General features: G+C 50.1%; 1 protein-coding gene across 1 annotated transcript in view; it reads right to left on the bottom strand.

The window, feature by feature from the left end:
- The window catches only part of WDFY3 (WD repeat and FYVE domain containing 3), a 277,239-nt gene that overhangs the window by 15,110 nt on the left and 247,853 nt on the right, over positions 1-14,276 (bottom strand). The window contains exons 55-61 of the mRNA XM_056111481.1: positions 14,121-14,227; positions 12,559-12,712; positions 5,009-5,100; positions 4,710-4,922; positions 2,593-2,740; positions 1,084-1,238; positions 373-531 (exon numbers count right to left, since the gene is read on the bottom strand). Coding sequence (XP_055967456.1) covers positions 373-531; positions 1,084-1,238; positions 2,593-2,740; positions 4,710-4,922; positions 5,009-5,100; positions 12,559-12,712; positions 14,121-14,227 — 1,028 coding nt within the window. The remainder of the gene's footprint in view (positions 1-372; positions 532-1,083; positions 1,239-2,592; positions 2,741-4,709; positions 4,923-5,008; positions 5,101-12,558; positions 12,713-14,120; positions 14,228-14,276) is intronic.

The raw sequence follows: 14,276 nt of genomic DNA, 5'->3' as shown, positions 1-14,276 counted from the left end.
CGATAGCACAGTGAGTGGGGTGTTTGCCTTGTATGCAGCCAACCCAGGTTCAATTTCCAGCATCCCATCTGGTCCCCCGAGCACCGCCAGGAGTAATTCCTGAGTGCAAAGCTGGTAATAACCCCTTTGCATTGCTGGGTGTGACTCAAAAAGCAGAAAAAAAAATTTATGAAGTCTTCAGAAATACCTGCATGTCTGAATACCGTAATAATTAAAATACCTGCAAACACTGCTTCTAACTTGTTTTTAAACGACTGCCTTCTCAAAGAGTAAAATTCTAATTCTGCTCTCTTGTGCGGGGGCTGGGGGCCCGTTTGTCAGGGAGTCTGGGTGGGAGCGGGGTAAGCTCTGTGGGGTGCGGCTGGGCAGTACCTGCTTGAGGGTGAGGCTCTTGGCCTTCTCCTTGGACGCACCCATCTCCCACACGCACACCACGGTGCTCGTGCCGCCCGTCACCACCAGCCGCGGGTTCGGGCAGATGGCGCACAGGATCTGCCCCCACTCGGACAAGCACTCGTAGACGGTCACGGCCTGCGGGGGGACAGAGGGCAACAGTGTCACTCGGCCCTGCCCAAGCACAGCGCAGACACCGGCCAGCGGTCCCCGGGGCGGTGGGGGGGGGCCTCCCCCGTCGCCTCCCGACTGGACACGGCTCTGCTCATCCCAGGCTTGGGTGCCTTCGGCAGGGAAGGAGAACAGTGACCCACAGGATCACTGTCCCATCCGACTGCTGACTCATGTGACCTCCTGGGGCCCCGGAGAGGAACGCGGGACACACCAGGATCCCACCTGCCCCTGTCGGGAAACCCGGATGCTGAGGGGAGCGGTTCGCACGAGGTTTGGGGTTTCTCCCAGGGTGGTGCCCGGGGCTGAGCACCTGCAGGGCAGGGTGTGCTGAGGACAATGCTGAGGGCCCTCTCTGGACAGGAGGGAGATGGCCAGTGTCCAGTGGGGGCTTGGCCCGCAGGGACAGTCTGTGCCGTGAAGCACCATTCTGTTCTGGAGGAGTGGCTGACAGTCCTAGCGGGGTTTGGGACCTCCGGCCCCCCCCCCAATTAAAGTAGGCTCGGGGCGCACACACACCTTGTCTGACTCGTAGGTGCCCAGCCGGCAGCTGAGGTCTGCATAGCCCCACGCGAAGGTCTTGTTCCAGGCAGGCGGGATGAGCACCTTGTTCTGCTCCACGGCCAGGATGCCCTTGTCCGTGCACACGATCTGGCCCACGGGCTCCTTGAGCTCTAGAAAACGCCCGGTGGCACATTCGAGCAGGGACAGAGGATGGGACGCCTTCCTCTGCCTCCTCAGGGGCACTGCAGGTAGCTGGCCCGAGCGCCCCGAGTGGCCAGGGGGACCCCAGCACGCACAGGAGCTGCTTTCTCCTCCTTCCTGCCCCGGCCGCACAGAACTTGGCCACGGGAGCAGTGACCCCGGGAGGGACACAGGGCAGTGGGGAGGGTGACACAGAGTGGCACGAAGCCAGGGCCCAACCCAGCGAGCTGGCTGGCGTGCCCCAAAGCTGGGATTTTGGGGAAAACAGTCTAACTCTATAATGCCTTTTCTTTTTCTTCTTTTTCATTCTAAGGGTGGTGGTGGGGGGGGGGGGGAATGCGAGCAGACACTTGGAAAAAAGTACCTGAAGAGAACTTATAGCAACATCAGACGAAAGACATTTTTTTTTTAAAAGCTGGTATACCCAAAAAGCAGATGTCCCACCTGTTTCTAAACCGACAAAGGCATATAGACAAAATGACTTTAAAAAAAAAAAGGCAGAGTGATAATATGGCAGACAAGGCGCTCGCCCTGCATGCAGCCAAGTTGGGTTCCATCCACTGCACCCCAGATGGTGCCCCAAGCTCCATCAGGAGTGATTCCTGAGTGCAGAGCCAGGAGTTGTGTCTGAGCATCGCTGGGTGTGGCCCCCCAGAATAGAAGCAAACAAACCAACACCACCAAACCCTGCAAGTATTAAAGATGAACTATGCCTGGCATTTTCATCGTTGTTTTCTTAGAGGGTAGATGGGAGTGAGTGGGGGAGGAAGGAGCCCGTTTGCTTCTTTTTAGTTTTTTGGTTGTTTTTGCTATTTGGATCACACCTAGCGATGCACGCACAGGGGTTACTCCTGGCTCAGGAATGACTCCTGGCGGTGCGCGGGGGACCATAAGGGATGCTGGGAATCGAGCCCAGATCGGCCACGTGCAAGGCAAACGCCCTACCCGCTGTGCTGTCACTCCAGCCCCAGTTGGCTTCTTTCAGATGACCCCACAGGTCAAAAGAGAGTGGGGGGAGATGGGGGGATGGGGCGGGGCTGCAGGTCTGACACTGCGATTCTGGTCCCTGGGATGTCCCACATGGCTCACGTGGTCAGGTGGCCCAGCGTCCAGAACTCGGCCACTATAGGGTGCGACCCCCTACCCCCCCACCCCTGTGGCGAAAACACAGGGAGAGAACGACATCTCCATGCTTTCAAAATGACTGAAGAGAAAACCAGAGAGACGGGAGGGGGAAAAAATAATCCACTCAGGTGATCCTGACCAATGTGGGGGAAAAAACCTCCCTTCAGCCCTTCCCGGAGCTTCCCGGCTCCCACTCACCTTTCACGGGTGTCAGAGAAGGTCTCAGGTTGTCCAGGTGATGGAAAAAGATCTTGTCGCCCGTGGGCCCTGGTGGGAGAGAGAGTCCTGCGTTGTCCCCGTTGAGCCGGCTCCTCACTCGCTTGGGTGGATGAGGCTTTTTAAACAACTGGCACGAGAAGAGCACACGCTTTACTGGGACAGCTCACGCCCGACACAGCACAGCCCTTCTCGGGGAAACCGCTGCTCGGGACGGGGAGGCGTCGAGGAAGGAGATTCGAACTGAACGTGAAACCACGCACCCTGGGAGCCCGACACGCTGAGTCTCCCTCCAGAGGGAAAGGAGACCTCGGACGGGGGGCAGGGAGTCGCAGGGTCCGCAATGCTTGAATACTCTCTGTTCCTATTTGACACAGGCTTAGGGGACGGGAGCTGGGTTTTATTAGGTTGGACTCTCTAGACTTATTTTCTGCTCTCTCTTAGTGGCGTGAGATTGTGAAGAGGCCTAAAAACATTCCCATTCTTGGGGCTGGAGCTGGGTTCGATTCCCAGCATCCCATAGGGTCCCCGGGGCACTGCCAGGAGTGATTCCTCAGTGCAGAGCCAGGAGTAATCCCTGAGCATCACTGGGTGCGACCCAAAAAGCAAAACAAAACAAAACAACCCCCCCCCCCCCCAAAACCCCAGAAACCAATTCCCATTCTTAAATGCAATAGTTTAAAGGGTAGGAGTGGGGTGGAGGGGGAGGGGTGCTGAGATCACCCTCAGCCCTGGAGAAAAGAGAGGAGAAAGAATGCAAGGGATGAAGGGACTGATGGAGAAGAGGCTTAAGCAGCAGGGGCAGGGTCATGGGTTCTGGCGATTCAGGTAGTCAGATGGAGGGATGGGCTAATCATCCACCCACAGAGTCAACAGCGGAAATCATGAGGCCCACACTCTGACAGCCCAACTTAAAGACCTGTAGCACTGTAGCACTGTCCTCCCATTGTTCATCCATTTGCTCAAGCTGGCACCAGTAACGTCTCCATTGTGAGACTGGTTACTGTGTTGGCATATCAAATACATCACGCGGAGCTTGGCAGGCTTTGCCGTGTGGGCGAGATACTCTCGGTAGCTTGCCGGGCTCTCCGAGGGCCGGAGGAATTGAACCTGGGTTGGCCCGGGTTAGCGGCGTGCAAGACAAACGCCCTACCCACTGTGCTATCGCTCTAGCCGTAGTGCGGTGGTTATCACGTTCGCCTCACACTTAAATGACAACCGAGTTTAAAAAGGCATGTGCCAAGATGCAGGCTGGGGTGGGGGGAGAGGGAATCTGGGCACACTGGTGGTGGATCTATGCTAGAACATTCTATGTCTAAAACCCAACTACAAATGACTTTGTCATTCATTGTGTTTTATTATTGCTTAAAAAAAATTTTTAAAAGCAACTAAAAAGAAAAAAAAATTCCCCATCCTGAAACACGTTCATGAACGAACATCTGCTGTAGAATTTTTGCTTTCTGTTTGTCTTGGTCTCCTGGGTCAGGGATTGCTCCTGGCTCTGCATTCAGGACTTAGGAATTACTCCTGGCAGTGTTTGGGGAAGCATATGGGGTGCCGGGCTCTAATGCCCTTCCCCCTTCCTGAAGGACATCGATGTGGGGGCTCAGGAAGAGAGCAGAGACAGCCTCCGGGAAGATGTCTGCACTCAGTCATCTTCTCGTACATCGGCTGTCCTTACAAGCACTTTCTAGGCAATACTAGCACTGTAGCACTGTCCTCCCGTTGTTCATCGATTTGCTCCAGCAGGCCCAATAACGTCTCCATTGTGAGACTTGTTGTCACTGTGTTTGGCATATCGAATACGTCACCGGGAGCTTGCCAGGCTTTGCTGTGCAGACGGGATACTCTCGGTAGCTTGCCAGGCTCCCCGATAGGGGCGGAGGAATTAAAAAAAAAATCCCCAAAAACCCAAAAATAAGTCAACGGAGTCCAGGGATACAACTGACAAGGCCGAGTCCCAGCCTGCTGCCCTGGCCTGTTGGTCTGCAGTGCAGGCACCTCACTCGCCAGGTTGGTGGCCAGCATCTCTGGGAGTGGACACACCATGTCACCCCGCCACCCCTACCCCACAGAGCTCCCCGGGGACGCAGGCGCACCTGCTTGGGGATCTGGCCGAAGTTGTTGATGAAGCCGATGGTGGCGGTCTCCTTGAGCGGGTCGTTGATGTTGTAGATGTCCACCTGGCCCTCGTAGAAGAGGTGGTGGAAGACGTTCACGGCCTCCACGGCGGCTGGGCCCTGCTGCTTGTAGCCGAAGATGAGGTCGATCCACTCGTGCAGGTGTGCGCTCACGTAGTCGCACTCCAGCGCCTGCAGGGACAGAGCCGGGTCAGCCGCCGCCTGGCACGCAGGGAGCTCACAAGGCCACGGTCGGGAGCCCACCGCCGCCCCCTTACCTCGCGGTGCACGCGGATGAACTCCCGGGGGTCCCCTTTGGCCCAGGGCGGGAGGATGACGTCGCCGAGCTTGGTGCCGTTCTGTTTACAGCCTGTGCGGGTGGGGACGAAGGAAGGGAAATGGGAGGATGAACAGGAACCAGGAAAGCCCCGGAAGGGACCCCCGTGGCACGGGCTGCGGGTCCCCTCCAGACAGCGCCGTAGGCCTCTTGGGTGTGTAGGTCTCAGGGCCCTGTCCTGCCTGGTGAAGTTGCACTAAGTACATCTGGATGCTTCTGGACACCTCCTCAGAGGCACTGCCTCTCTCCAGGATGGACATCAGTGCGAGGGCTTGGAAGCTCAGCTGACCACGGGGCTCTTATATATCCTTTTTTTTTTTTTTTTGCTTTTTGGGTCACACCTGGCGATGCTCAGGGGTTACTCCTGGCTCTGCACTCAGGAATTACTCCTGGCGGTGCACAGGGGACCATATGGGATGCTGGGAATCGAACCTGGGTAGGCCGCGTGCAAGGCAAATACCCTACCCGCTGTGCTATCTCTCCAGCCCCTTATGTATTTTTTTCACACCCAGCGATGCTCAGGAATTACCCCTGGCTCTGGGCTCAGGCATCACGCCTGGTGGTGCATGGGGGTGCCGGGGGTTGAACGGGGGGGTCGGCTGTACTGTGTCTCTGGCCCCCAACCACACGTCTCCTTTTAATGAAATATTTATGTTTAGAATTTGAAATAAACCACTCAAGAGCCAGCCCCTTGGGCATGCTCACACGAGGAAGGACACTCAGCAACTAGAACGATCGAGTCCTATTTTCTTTGGGCTTCTCCAGGGTGTTCTGAAGTTTGGCGAGTCATCAGCCATTAAGGAACTTCTGCCTCCACGCCTGGACAAGCTGTCCGTCATTCCCATGAAGGGCATTGGTGGAAGCATGTCTAACTTTTCAGTCTTTGCATCTGAATGCTCCCTTTGCTTACAGGAAATGGAAGTTCTATACGGTTCCTACAGATATTCCCAATAGATGGGTTTTCTTGTATTTGGGGCTCTTCAATTCCAGAGTTCTGAAGACAGGCATTTTGTTACAGCACTGCACTGTCCTCCCGTTGTTCATCGATTTGCTCGAGCGGGCCTAGTAACATCTCCATTGTGAGACTTGTTACTGTGTTTGGCATATAGAATACGTCGTGGGTAGCTTGGCAGGCTTTGCCACGCGGGCGAGATACTCTTGGTAGCTTGCCGGGCTCTCCGAGAGGGGCAGAGAATTGAACTCAGGCCGGCCAAGTTGGCCGTGTGCAAGGCAAATGCTCTACTGCTGTGCTATAGCTCCAGACCTTTGATACAGGTCTTTATTTTTCTCTTGTTCCAACACCCATCCCTCACCAGTGTACATTTCCCACCACCAATGTCCTCAGCTTGCCCGCCTCTGTGGGAAGCACCTCTCTCTCTCTCTCTCTCTCTCTCTCTCTCTCTCTCTCTTCTCTCTCTCTCTCTCCACCACCCTCCTCTTTTCTTTTGGACATTATGGTTTGCAATAAAGATACTGAAAGGTCATCATGTACATCCCTTTACTTACTTTCAACACTCAGTTCTTGTCCAGAGTGATTATTTCTAACTATTACTGTCAGACTGGTCCCTTCTCTACTCTAATTGGCCTTTGCAACTCCCCCACTTCCCCCCACACACACTTGTGGTAAGCTTCCAACCACTGACCAGTCCTCCCGGTCCCTGTATTACCTGGCCTTGGATATTAGTCTCACACTATTTTTTTTTAATCCCCCACAAATGAGTGCAGCCATTCTGTGTCTGTCCTCTCCTGATTCATTTCACTCAGTATGATACTCTTCATATCCATCCATTTATAAGCAAATTTCCTGACTTCATTTTTCCTAACAGCTGCACAGTATTCCATTGTGTAGATGTTCAATGGACAGTCTTCAAAAAATGCCCCTAGAAACTCAGCTCCCATATGACCCAGCAATACTTCTGGGAACAGACCCTGAGGGCCACAACACACACAGCAGAAATGCCATCTGCACCTCTATATTCACCACAGCACTATTCACAGAATCTGAAAACAACCCGAGTGCTTGAGAACAGAGGGTCATAGATCTTTTAAATCTATAAAAATGTGTAAGAAGGTGAAGGGGCTGGAGTGACAGTACTTGTGGGTCAAGCGCCTGCCTTGATCAAGGCTGCCCAGGACCACGGTTCAATCCCCGGCATCCTATATGTTCCCCCGAGCACCTCCAGGAGTAAGTCCTGAGTGCAGAGCCCAGGGTCTGAGCACTGCTGTGTGTGACCCCCAAAGAAAAGTGTGACAATGCTCACCAAGCAGTATTTATTCAGTGTGTAAGTACTGTATATAGTGATTATCGTGTATATAGTAATAAAATCACTCCGAAAGTGATTTTAAGTCTTGTCAGAGAGGTTGTGAATATTAAAATATTAAAAGAAACTGCTATGAAACCTACCCTTAACAAAACATTAAATGTGGCTGACAGCTGAGAAAACCGATCTTTTTCTTTTATTATTTTTTTAAGTAATATCCAAAAATTAACTTAAGTTTACAGTTACCCTAGGTAAAAATCAGATGATGATAGTAAAAAAAAAAAGACTCAATAAAACAGTAATGTGGACTCTCTAGCTTAACAGTGGTTGGTTAGATAAACAGTTGTATTAAAGTTTTCATAAAGAAGTGCTATTCACATTTTAGAACACAAAGGCAGTTCTAAGAGAGAGCCAATGAACATATTTTCCTGAGAAATAATCCTGTTTTCATAACTGTTATATGATGACTATGTACAATATGATATTGGCAGAAACAAAAGTCAGTTTATTGTGAAAAAAAGTTTTGATTTTGTTGGAAATCTACCACTTCGGACAAGGAAAAGAAAAATCAACAAAATTATAAAAATATCTTTCTTCATAGCCTCAATCTAGTCCCCTTGAAATATCCTCCAAGCATACTTTTAAATAATAAGTAATAATCTGCAGGATTAGTGTAAAATCGCCTACATTTCAAAACCCTGCTCATAATCTCTAAATATGTGTGGCATAATTTTTTATTGAAGGTGCTGTCTGCCACACAAAATCATCATTAAAAGGAAATATGATCTGTAGAAAAATCTTGAACTAATTGCACAGTTCGGTGACTCCCTTCATTATCTTTATTGCAGAGGGTGTGAGAAATCCACCAGGATTAACACTCAGTCCCTAGCTGAGGGTTGGTGGTGGGGCAGGGAATGAGCACTATTAAATGCTCTTCTTTTGCAACATTTATGGTCTTTTCTGAGTAAAGAGACAAGCTATGCTCTGTTTTTTCTTTAGTTGCAGTGAAATACACACAATAAGCACTTTTTTGTTTGTTTTGTTTTTGTTCTGGGGCCACACTGACAGTCCTCAGGGCTTACTCCTAGCTCTGGGCTCTGGGCTCACTTCGAATGAGCTTGGGGGACACTATGGGATGCCAGGTATGAACCTAGTTCAGTCACACGCAAGGCAAGTACCCTCCCGTCCCTTCCCTTGCTATACTATAGTTCCAGCCCCCACTTAAATATTTTTTAAAGGAATAATACAGTGATGTGTAGTCTATTCCCGTTCAAGTGGTGTTGTGAAAAACACTTTTTTTCTCTAATTTCAAATAATTTTTTCTTCTGTTTTTTGGGGGGAGGGGTCACACCTGGCAATGCTCAGGGGTTCCTCCTGGCTCTTCGCTCAAGGATTACTCCTGGTGGTGCTTGGGGACCATATGGGATGCCGAGGATCGAACCCGGGTTGATCGCGTGCAAAGCAAAGTCCTACCCGCAGTACTATGGCTCCGTTCCCAGTTTCAAAGAATTTGAATTGCTCCCTGAAGCCACCCAAAGCCCGTTCTGCACCTGCTCCTCATCCCTCTCACCCCTAGTCCCTGCAGGCACCTGCGTTGTCTCGCTGGACCTAGCTATGCCGGACAAGCCATGCAGACGGGCCCATGCATGGTGGGATTCTGCTTTTTCCTGAAATTGAATCTGTTTTCTTCATGAGCAGAACCCAGGAACACGCTACGTGCCCTTCCTTATCACTCGTGTCCTGTCATCGACCTTGCAGAATCTATCAGTTCTCTTTTTACAGAGGAATGAGATTTCGTTTCCTGCACAGGTCATGGCTGACTTACTACCTGGTAGACACACGCTCCTAGCAATTGGGTGCTGGAGCTAAATGTCCCCTGAACATGTGTGTCCATGTGCTGCCTGAGTCCCGCTGCAGGGGTGGACAGACAGCTGGGCTTGCTGGGTCACATGGTCAAATTCCATCTGACTTTTGAAGAATCAGCGAGCTGCTTCCACCCGTAACTCAGCCACTCTCCCATTGCCAGTCACAGAGTATCAGTTCTCCTGCATCCTCTGAGGATACTGCCTCTTTTCCTTACGTGTGTGAGATTTTTTTCTCCCCGCCTTACAGTTCCTTCCGATGAACAGAAGCTGTATTACATCATAGTTCAGGTTTGCATTTTCCTAACGCCCAATGATGCTGGCTGTCTTTTCATGTTCTTACTGGTTGTTTGCATAACTTCTTTGGAAAACTATCTATTCCAATCCTCTTGTCAATGTTTGAATTAGGCTGTTTTCTTGTTGTATGCTGGCTAATTGAAATTTACGAAACATCAGTTAGAAATATTTTCTCCCATTCTTATTTTTACTCTTTTAATAATATTCTTGGGGATAGAACAATTTCATCTTAACCTTCTGTTGTGTGTTCTTGTGGCTTATTTTCCAGCGTATTTCCTCCTCCCCCTACTGAATTACTATCCAAACATGCATTCTAGAGGTAAGTTACATCCCTAGCGTGTGCTTTTGATACTTGAGCTAAACGAAGATCACAAAGACATAACTGTGTCTTCTAAGAGCTTTATAACTCTTAAAAGTAGCGCTTAGATGTAAATTAAAACAAAACAAAACAAAACCTTCAGGGGCCAGAGTAACAGTAAATCGGGCAAGGTATTTTATTTCCCTCGAAAGTGGCTAACCCGGGTTCGAGCCCTGGCATCCAATATGGTCCCTTGAGCACTGCCAGGATTCCTGAGTGCAGAGCCAGGAGTAAGCCCTGAGCATTTCTGGGTGTGTCCCCAAAACAGAACCAAAACCCAGAAAGTCATTTCAGGAGGGAAGACGGTTTGTTAAGAAGGTGTCCAAGTTGTGTGATCTTTCTCTTATTTACATATTGAAAAGCGTATCACTCCGTTGGATTTATAAATAGCCTGGCCTGGCTGCAACAGACTGTCCAGGGCTTCTGTCTCCCGATCGGTCTCTGTGCCTCTCTGTGCATTTTCATCCCATACTCTCAACTGTCTCTGAGGGGCCCCTGGGAATAGAGACCTTTTCTAAAGGCAAATTATAGGTGAATAAAATAAACACTAGTGTAATGTGGATTTGTTGGTGCACTCTCTACTTGACTTTGAAAAAACTCTCCCTTCCCCCTATTCTCTCTCCTCAGTCTCTTCTACTGTGCTGCCTGCCTTCTTCAAGGGCGAGCTCTTAGCCCAATCAGAGAGAAGAAGATTCAACTGAAGGACTCTTCCAGGGCTTTTCTTTCTTTTTTTTTTTTTTTTTGCTTTTTGGGCCACACCCGGCGAAGCACAGGAGTTACTCCTGGTTCATGCACTCAGGAATTAGTCCTGGCGGTGCTCGGGGGACCATATGGGATGCTGGGAATCGAACCTAGGTCGGCTGTGTGCCAAGGCAAATGCCCTACCTGCTGTACTATAGCTACAGCCCCTCTTCCAGGGCTTTTAAGAGCAGCTTTTCAGGTTCTTTTTATAGAACCTGAAGATAGATTTCAGGAGAATAGAGTTGCTGATTAAAAAAAAAAAAGATGAAAGAAATCAAAGCTATTACAAAAAAAATTTTTTTTTTGAAAGAGGAGTGGCACAAATGGTAGGGCACATGCTTGGCACACTGAGGCTCCGAGTTTGGCCCTTGCAACCACATGGTCTGCTAATAAGCACCTCCAGGTACGACCCTAGGGGCATCCAAGCACTTGGGACCTGAGTACCACCAGGGAGGGCACTGGCTAGGGGTGAGGCGACCCTGAAGTCAAACTATGTAACCCCATATGGAACAAAAATATCAAAGAGAAATTGCGCAAATTTATTAGATATCAAGATTTCCCTGAGTTAATTATTATGTTCAGGAAAATTTGTGAGTCATTATTTATTCATTGAATTAATAAAACAGAGAAATGAAAACAACGATATCTGCAGAAATATTCTGAAGTAGAAGCAATGGAACTTTGATATGCTTTAAAAGAAAATACTGGGGCTGGAGCGACAGCACAGCGGGTAGGGCGTTTGCCTTGCCTGTGGCCGGCCCGGGTTCGATTCCCAGCATCCCATACGGTCCCCTGAGCACTGCCAGGAGTAATTCCTGTGTGCAGAGTCAGGAGTGACTCCTGTGCATTGCTGGGCGTGACCCAAAAAAGCAAAATAAATAAATAAAAATAAAAAAAGAAAATAATTCAGAAGGGCCCAGGGAGATGGCTCCCAGGGCTGCAAGCTCAAGCATGCTGGGCGCCAGAATGAGCCCCTGGAGGGCCCTGGCACGGCCGCGCCTGGCAGCGGGCAGAGACAAAGGAGCCAAACAAACGGGCAACCAGAAACTGCCAGGGAACAGAGAGAAAACAGAATGACGGACTTCCTTCCCTCTTTAAATGCACATGTGGGCATTATCTTTCCAGCAAATAGCATCTGTATCGGGTAGAGAAAATAACTAAAACTTATTCTGAAATCCTAAAATGCATGCGCATACAAGTTAAAGATTAAAACAAGCCCATGGAAAAGTTTGATACATGACTCCTGATCAATAATGAGTTTCAACTGTCATTGTTTTTACAAAAATATCCACCTCACTGGGGCTGGAGCCTAGTTCGGCAGGTAGCTGCATGTGCCTTGCATGGGGCCGACTGGGATTTGATTCCTGGCACTGCATATAGTCTCCTGAGCCTGCCAGGAGTGACCCTTGAGCACAGAGCCAGGAGTAAGCACCCTCAGTGTGGCCCCAAAACAAAGCCAAATAAAACAAAAAGAAAAAAAAATGTCCATCTTTATTCTTTTTTTTTTTTTTTTTTTTTTTGCTTTTTGGGTCACACCTGGCGATGCACAGGGGTTACTCCTAGTTCATGCACTCAGGAATTACTCCCGGCCATGCTCAGGGGACCATATGGGATGCTGGGAATAGAACCCGGGTTGGGCCACGTGCAAGGCAAACACCCTACCCACTGTGCTATCTCTCCAGCCCTTCATCTTTATTCTTAATGAAATAATACGCTGCTGATTTGAAGCAATCTGCGTCTATTTTTACCTGTTGTTGGTTTGAAACAGCTATATGGGGGAGGGGCACGGATTTTTCTTTTTTTCTTTTACTATTTCGTCCTATACACCCAAATGGGAGCAAACGACATCAGATGGAACCATGGAGATCCTTCCCTATTAGCATTTACTGCAGAGAATCCTCGGGAAAAGGAGTCATCTGTTACTGGTCCTTCCCTGGCCAATGTTCCCGAGACAGCGTCACGTTGTACGTACCTAGATCGAAGTTGTTGGAATTGAACAGGAATTCTGGGAGGTAAAAGAATTCGGGGATGAGCTCTTTGACGTCGGCCATGTTGTGCTTCGAGGCCGAGTACCAGGCCTCGCGGACACTGTGGAACATCCGGTCAGCCAGGTCGAAGTGGCCGCCCTATGAGGGAAAGGCACATGGTCATCAGAGACCCTCCCCAGGGACCGGGTGGGCCAAGCTCATGGCCAGGAAGTCCCAACGGTTACGTTTGGTGATATGTGAATCTCCCACTTTCCGAGGTCAAGTTCTCAAATGTTCTAGAAGGACACACACAAAATCAATCTCATTCTTTGGGAGGGACGTGGGGTTACTCTCCCATGGGTGCTCAACGCATCTGCTCTGGAAGGAAGAGCTGGGTGGACCGCCAGAAAGGAATCTAGGGGCAGGGGAGATAGTTCTGCAGGTAAGGCGCTTGCCTGGCATTGGGTGGACTTGGGTATGAATGAATCCCTACAGCTACCACAAATGATCCCCAGGGCACCGCCAGGGGTCACTCCTGAGCAGAGAGACCGGAAGATGCTCGGAGCACTGCTGGGTGTGACTGGCCCCCGCCCCAAAGAAAGACAATCACAAACGTCAGAGAACTGGAAAGCAATTCAGATCAAAGGCAGTTTCTTTTGTTTCTACCGTCTTGCAGACCCACCAGCTGTGCTTGAAGTGACTGCAGAGCCTGTGTTCTCAAATGGACTTCTTGTAGAACATTCCAGAGTCAGTGCAAGACACAAACCAACCCCTGACATCTTTGGGATGGGGACTTCTATGACAGGGCCCTGCAACTACTCTGTAGGACACAGTGACCTAGTAACCTTCAGGAACTGCCCAGTATGTCCTGTGTGAGGGCCTAAGCCAGCCTCTTTGTTTATAACCATTTGGGGCCTTCCCTCCACGTCCACTGCCACCCCTCCCCAAGTGATATTCCTGATAGCATTAAATCGCATTCTAAAATACGTTACAATGATTTACTTTGCCTAGCCTTCTCTCTCAATTACTGTGTGCAAACTCCACCACACTGTACTTCTGAACTATCTTCATGGTTCCCCCAAATGAACTAAACTCAAAAATGTGTTCAAAGATGTGTATTTGAGGCTGGAGAGAGAGAGAGTTCAAGGGGGTTGAGCCCTTGCTTTGCATGCAGGAGGCTAAGTTTCAATGCCTGGCACTGCTGGGGGCCCCCAAGGACCAGAGGGAGCAGCCCTGGCGCATAAACCCAGGACAAGCACAAGCACTGCAGGGGATGCTGCCCCCACAACCGAAAATAAAGAGCTTCTGCAATGCAATTAGTCAAGGCCGAATGGCCCATCTCTGCCAAAGGGCAGACACTACTGGCTGACTGGGGTGACCACAGGGGCTGGCAACTGTCTAGCAGCAGAAACAAATTCGGCTTTAGTCATCATTGTGGTTTGGTAGAAGCCTCGCTGAATTCAGAGGGACGATTCCTGTCCCTTCAATCTTAAGGCAACCTGACTTCTGTCTTTCCACAAGAAAGAGGCCTGACTCGGGCGGGGAGAGCCCTGGTGTAGGTGCTTGCCTGGAGCCTTAGGAAGATCTGCGTGAAAGGCTCCATCCGGACCAGGTAGGAAGCGACGATCATTGCCGATGAGTAGTGGGTCCCGTAGTGGTAGGCGGGCGTCTCCCCTGTTGGAGACAGTAACTGCATCAGTCACGAGAGAGTACACGCGAAAAA

The sequence above is a fragment of the Sorex fumeus genome, unplaced genomic scaffold (assembly GCF_029834395.1).
Source record: "Sorex fumeus unplaced genomic scaffold, SorFum_2.1 ptg000013l, whole genome shotgun sequence".
NCBI classification, from domain to species: Eukaryota; Metazoa; Chordata; class Mammalia; order Eulipotyphla; family Soricidae; genus Sorex; species Sorex fumeus.
The sequence above is the reverse complement of the archived record's forward strand: the minus strand, read 5'-3'. Positions and strand labels throughout refer to the sequence as shown.